The sequence below is a fragment of the Primulina huaijiensis genome, chromosome 5 (assembly GCF_012295235.1).
Source record: "Primulina huaijiensis isolate GDHJ02 chromosome 5, ASM1229523v2, whole genome shotgun sequence".
In the NCBI taxonomy this organism is placed as follows: Eukaryota; Viridiplantae; Streptophyta; class Magnoliopsida; order Lamiales; family Gesneriaceae; genus Primulina; species Primulina huaijiensis.
This window is the reverse complement of record NC_133310.1, coordinates 2,113,807-2,120,803: the sequence shown is the minus strand read 5'-3', so window position 1 is coordinate 2,120,803 and position 6,997 is coordinate 2,113,807. Positions and strand designations below refer to the sequence as shown.

At 32.1% G+C, this 6,997-nt stretch overlaps 1 protein-coding gene across 1 annotated transcript; it reads right to left on the bottom strand.

Annotated features, from left to right (window-relative positions):
• Positions 1–379: 379 nt before the first annotated feature.
• Positions 380–2,059, bottom strand: LOC140977802 (homeobox-leucine zipper protein ATHB-40-like). Its single transcript, XM_073442540.1, has 3 exons — positions 1,865–2,059; positions 1,431–1,756; positions 380–830 (listed from the first exon to the last, which is right to left on the bottom strand). Exons 1-3 carry the CDS (start codon positions 1,941–1,943, stop codon positions 597–599), a joined length of 639 nt encoding a protein of 212 aa, XP_073298641.1. The 5' UTR covers positions 1,944–2,059; the 3' UTR covers positions 380–596.
• Between the last annotated feature and the right edge of the window lie 4,938 nt (positions 2,060–6,997).

Genomic DNA, 6,997 nt, shown 5'->3' with positions numbered 1-6,997 from the left:
TGCTGTATTTTTACACTTGATAAATAAGATTAATCCCATAAAATAAATCTCATGTACGATTGATTTAATTAAGAAAATTGTCAGAGTTTTAGTTGCGTGCTCCCCTAACCAAAGATGGTGAGAATTGAGATATGGAGTCCAACTTCCACGTCATCTTTAGATATTTAATTCATTGGCAACGTGCAATTCATAACTAATAAGGTGTGTAAACAAATGTGTCGTACGTTGTAACTTCTAAATTTCGAAGAATAAATTTGATTTAAAAATGTTTAATAATAATAAATTTTCAATTTCAATTTCTGTACAAATGTATATAAATTTCAAGATTTTTTTTTTAAGAAAAAAAAATTTCAAACATACAAAAGAAATACTGTTCGATAATTTATTAATTTAATTAGACAGAATAAAGACACAATATACGACAACCTAATTAATAGCCGTAGTCAAAAAGCTTAGCCACATTCATGACAATACACATACACTTTTACAATACTAAATAATTTACACTATTAGTCCCTATCTACGTACGTGCAAATTGTCATCGACCCCCCTAACATATATTATAAAGTTCTTAATCAACTGACCATTTTAATTAATCACATATGATAAAAATTATCCCAACCTAATCCTAATCCATAGTTGTTATCCGACCCGTTACTGAACACATTCTCGAGTCCTTCCATCCCGAATTCTCCGAGGAAAGGAGGATCGTTCAAGGCGTCCATCGAGAAGGACGAAGTCGGGCTGTTGCTCAAAAACCCTTCGCCACGCTCCGATAGTCTTTGAATCTCTTTCTCGGCTTCGTGGAGTTGGTCCTTGAGCTTCAGAAGCTGCACCACCAAAATAAGTAGTACGATGTTTTGTTACGCTCTATTGTTGATGTCGCCTAATTATAAAAAAATCTAAGTTGGGATACCCATATTATATTGCTAGCTTTTATACTATAAATTAGTTGTATGCAAAGTTATTAATGAGGAGGGAGAGGGAGGGGGAGGGGGAGGGGGAGGGGGATGTGCAGCTCCACCAAGGCATATACGTACGGAGCATTGAAAAAACAATACCAGAGCACAAACTACAACTTGGGGTGGCAGCTACCCTCGAATCTAATGTCAATTTTCCACTGCCTGTCTTCCATTTTTTGGACATGGATGGACCCTTTTTTCCAACTTAATTAAGTGCATGCTTTCCACTTGTTTTCTTAGTCTATTTCAAGCTAATTAATATCATCTATCTACACTTTACAATATTTTGTCAAGTGCCCAAATGATAATGTGACAATCTTAATTGATAAAAACAAACACAAGCAAATCGATGATTTGTTTGAAAGAAACATTCCTTGATTAACTTATACGTGAAATGCAAATGGAAATATATATACAACCATGAGCTAGACTGGATCAAGCCCAAGAACTGAAATGGAATGTACGTACCTGAGTCTCGAGGCAGCATTTTTCGACGACGGTGGTGTCGTGCTCGGACTTGAGCCTGGAATACTCCTCCTCCAGCTTCTTGCTCTTCCACCTCGCGCGCCTGTTCTGGAACCACACCGCCACCTGCCGAGAGTCCAGCCCCAGCTCCGCTGCAAGCCTATCCTTCCTCTCCGACTCCAATTTATGCTCACTCCCGAAACACTTCTCCAGCATATTCATCTGCTCCTCGCTCAGCTTCCTCTTCCTCATCAACCCATCTCCACCGCCCTCATCTCCTTTATTCTTCTTCCGTCTCCGCCGCAGTTTCGGATTTGGCGCAGCCGCCTCTGTATAAACACAAATTCATTCAAATGCATGCATGTAAGTCAATTTCTGGCCGGTAATTCTTTTTAAGTTGTGGATATATAGTGTATGTACATAGAGTACAAACTAACCTTGTTCTGGTACAAACTGGCTGTAGATTTCTGATGGATAGTACTGAGAAAAGAATGCCATTGGATCATCAGAGTTCATATTTATTTTTATTTGTGGATAGGTATGTTTGGTAGGGGATTGAAATTTAACGGTACTATTGCAGAGACTTGCTGCAACTTGGAATGAATGGCAAGCAAGAAAGTTGCTATCTTGGGACTGCGGACATAAGTGAATGGTGAGACTTTATTTATAAGCATGGATTTTTGAAATAAGTCTTGGTTTTTGTGACATTTTCAAGAATGCCACTCCTATGAATTAATGTGGAATATTTGATATATATATAGTAGAGACGAATCTCTTAGTTGATCTAATCTAATTCTAAATTACATATATAAGTGAGATTTGAACCTAAGACTACGTAGTTTTCGGGACCTCACTCATGTCACTAGGCCGTTTTAATCCTATTTTTCCGAGCGTTAATATGTAGTTGGATATTACTAGTGTGTTATGAAATCACTTAATTAGGATTTAAAAATAAAAACTAATAATTATAACTTACTATGTACACTACACTAGAACCAAAATTTGAGCAAAACTAAAATAAACCAACTTGCAAGAAGATTTTGATAATTATTTCTTTTTAATCATTTTTCGCTATAGTTATTGCATATATATAATCCATCGTGTCACCTTTCAGACCTTGAGTACTGTGAACCATGCGCTCTGCTAGGAGTTACCATGTATTCATTATCGCTTTATAAAAATGATAAATAAATTAATTAGACCGTAGTCCATTGTACCTCTTATAAACCAATTCAAACGTCGCATACCACACCGACGGACCTGGAATACAGGTATTTAATTAGTATCATGTGTTGTGTAAACTGAATAATCAAATCTTTAGTCTCAAACGTATTGTGTATGATATTCGGTAATATGTCAATTGAAAATGTGAAAGTGATGCGACAAAAGAAAATTACAGCGCACAGATTTTGAAGAACCCCATGGGATTAGGTTTTGTCAAATTGGGAAAGATGGATTGGCTTAAGGCAAAGGCCATGACCTTTTATTTCGTGTATTAATTTGGTGAGTATTGATTCATTAAATGGGGTGCATGCATTTCGTTTTCTTGTCTGTATATATGATCCAAACTGTTAACTTTATTGCTGGATAAGGGATCATGGCCTACAGTGTTAAGAATTTCGATGTTTGCGTGTCCGAAGGACAAAAATTTTGAACAATATTTTCTGATGGACAAAATATATTAAAGTTTTTATTTATATATATAAAAAATTCAGTACAAAATAAAATTTTAATATTTATTTATATGAATATAAAAATGTTAAAAGTGGATTTTTGGATAGAGTAAATTTAATTGATTCTATTGTGATGAAGGTGACGTTTAATAATTCCCAAAGATTTTGGATGTGACAATTTCCTGGTTTCAAGTAATCTAATAAAAGCTAACAAAATCACTTGCCAACTGAGGATTCATTGTGTTGATCTTATCATGAAAACCGGTGCTAAATTAAAAATAAAGAAACAACATGCAAAAGGCATGTGCATAACTTTACCGAACTATTTAATTTTACACAAAAATTTATATGAGATCATCTTACGAATCAATTTTATGAGACATGGCTCTTAACCTATACAACTTATGAGCAAGAATTATTGTTTGTGTAAAAAGACAAAAACTTGTGTGAGACGGTCTCACGGATCGTATTTTGTGAGATGGATCTCTTATTTGGGTCATCCATGAAAAAATATTACTTTTTATTGTGAATATCGGTAAGATTGACCCGTCTCACAGATAAATATTCGTGAAACCATATCACAAAAGACCTACTCATATAAAAAATATTTCTTTTCACTCAAAATATGGATCGAATCGACTCTTTTCACGAATATAGATTTGTGAGACCGTCACATTAGACTTACTCTGAATTTTATTACTCTTTTTTTTTTCTTTTTTTTTATACATATATAGGGTGATAAAATTAATATTATATCATGAAATATATGTCCGATATACATACAACTTCATACTCAAACAAAAAAATTTGATAAAGAATTATATTTCATATGCTTGAACTATTAATATATTTTATTTTATTTACATAATTTCACATTCAAGATCAAGAATGGATACTCCAAATGTATTATTCTAAATTATTTTTGAATATCCTTTTTTATAAATGTAACTTGAATAATAATACAAGTGGGATCAATTCCACATTTGGACTTTAGCATCAAATGTATCAAAAACCTTTTAGTTGCCATGCATTTTTTTATATTATGATTTCATTTCTAAAAGGCTTATTTTCAAATGTCTTCTTTATTTTGTAATATAACACATCGGAAAATAAAATTGGTCATATAAGTTGGTTTTATTTTTGGTTTTGGTAATCTTATTCGTGAAAATTACATTTTACTGCAGTATGTTTTTTTTAGTCTTTTTTTGTCGGATTACTGACGTGACACTAAACATGTTAGTAATATATCATATTATATCAACAATATCTGGTATATAAATAATATCATATGTTATATCAGTAATTTTTTCCTCGTATCAACACTATAGTAAAAATACTAAAAAAGAAGATAAAATTAAGATACTAGAACCAAACTTTGATGGGTTGAAGGATGAAAACCATAAACATAATAACTTAAAAGGACTAAATTTGTTGTTTTCCCAATAAGACACATACCAAGAATGTTGCAACAAACGTATTTAAATTTTTTAATTATTACTCACTTTATTATATAATATTTTAATATTTCAAAAAGCATCTTTTCACATACTTTTTAGATAAAAATAGATTTGTGTGATGCATCACCGCAGTCGTGATTGTTTAATTTAAATATTTTTAAAAATTGATATATGTTTTAATATTTACCTGAACCTCATATTTCAAGTAATTAGGTTAGCGATAAAATGTTTAGTTCTCTCAAAATTCGTGCACCTTTAGTCGAGAATATATCTCTTGTGAGACGGTCTCACGAATCTTTATCTGTGAGACGAGTCAACCCTACCAATATTCACAATAAAAAGTAATACTTTCTCATGGATGACATAAATAAGAGATTAGTCTCACAAAAAACGATCAGTGATATCGTCTCACACAAATTTTTGCCTTAAAGTATTAATATATACACATATATTAAAGTATTTACTTAGCGTACAAAATATAAACCCTCAAAATGATTTGCTTAATCTTAAAAAAAATTACAATTGTCTGATATCATTTATATCGATAAATATCTCTTAAAAAGCAAAAACTTGTGTGAGACGGTCTCACAGGTCGTATTTGTGAGACGGGTCTTTTATTTGGGTCATCCATGAAAAAGTATTACTTTTTATGCTAGGAGTATTATTTTTTATTGTGAATATGGATAGGATTGACCCGTCTCACAGATTAAGATACGTGAGACGGTCTCACGTGAGACTTACTCCTTTTAAAAATAGAAAATAGAAATAAATTGATTTAAGAAAACAATAAATCATTTACAACAAGATAATTGAAAAAACTACAGTAATTTTAGTTTTTAACAAAATCATTTATATAATTAAAAATATTTGCAAAATTATTTTAATTCGATTTGGTTTCGGCTTCTTAACACGAACTTGAGATCAAATTTTTTTTGCCTTAATTGATTTTTAAAGTCAATCCAAATCGTAATTGACAGAAACCAACATATATCAGCAATTTATTTAGAGAATGATTGACAGAGGTTATAATCTTATAAATTTTGTATGATAAATTTTTTAAAAAGAACTAATTATATGATGTATGTAAGTTATTTGACAGCTTATAATTGTTCACTGCTAATAACTGTGATTGGGTACAGTCAAATTAATAATTTTGGGTGTGGCAAAATAATCCCAAAATTATTAGGGTTGGGATTAGGATTGGGTGGCGATCCCAACACTAACCTCCTCGGTCCATGTAATTTGAGATCTCGCTATTAACGTCTTGGCCTAAAAAGAGTAATCTTTCTCGATCAGCAAGTTGGATTGGCGTTAGAAAGAAGAAAAAACCGACCACCTAGTGAGGGAACCAAGGTAGTACTAGAGAACTATGGTTACTTGTATTATTACCCTTATTTATTAGCAATTGGTTTTGGAAATGTGGTAATAGACTCAACTGAGAACTTCATGGTGAGCAAAATATGTGTGACAAGTGGATTGTTTGAAATTAAAGAGGTCGAAGCACTCGTTCTTCTTGATGCTATTCAATGGACATCTTCTTTGGAACTCCAGGGTGTTATTTTTGAAACGGAGTCAGAGACGATGGTCAAGGCAATAAGAACAAAGAATTATTGAGTGCTACTGGAATTGTTATCTTCTGCTGGAATTTCAGGTTCTCACAATACTGAACATTTATTTTACGAAAGACTATTTCATATAAATTTTTCAGCTTTTTTTAATAATAAAATACTTGGATGAGATTTTTGATTTTACAATACAATGATCACACACAATCAATCACATATAAATGAGAGGTGCTTTGGAGTTGAGAAAAACTTAGGGTAATAGGGGTGAAAACTAGGCCTTATAACGAACTTTCCGTTGCAAATTAAATGCCACGCCAAAATCAAATCACTCGATTATTATGGATAAGTTACAAAAATAAATTTGATTTCCAAAATATACCTTAAGTTATATTTTATTCATTGACATATTGATCGATCACGTTATAATTCAAATTCATAAGATTGATTGTTTGTTGTTTTAACAAATTAATGTATCCCGTCTCTTAGAGGTAATAGGTGCTAATTAAACTAGGGGTGAGAAAAAATATCTATATTAATGTTTATAAGTATCTTTTTCGAGTTTGATGTCATTGTATGATACAACGATATAATATTTGTTTTTATATTATATATATGTAATATATGTGATTCGGTGACTAATATATTATATTTTTACGATTTATAAGAAATAAATATCTCAAATACATAAATGATACGATCCGAATGAATTAGGTAAGTAGAGTCGGGGCAATCCACATGATTTGATAAGAGTAGTGTTTAAGGAAAATGAGTAAGGGATGTAGCTTCAGCTGCAACCTGCAAACAATGAGATGAACCCGTGAATGAGCGTCGGAAGGGTGTCTGACGTAGTCACTCCGATGCTTAAGTCAGCAGGT

Coding starts and splice junctions, on each gene's coding strand:
- LOC140977802 (XM_073442540.1), bottom strand. CDS start 1,943: ATGAACTCTGATGATCCAATGGCATTCTTTTCTCAGTACTATCCATCA. Junction 1,757..1,864: donor CCAGTTTGTACCAGAACAAG/GTTAGTTTGTAC, acceptor GTGTTTATACAG/AGGCGGCTGCGCCAAATCCG. Junction 831..1,430: donor AATGCTGCCTCGAGACTCAG/GTACGTACATTC, acceptor TTGGTGGTGCAG/CTTCTGAAGCTCAAGGACCA.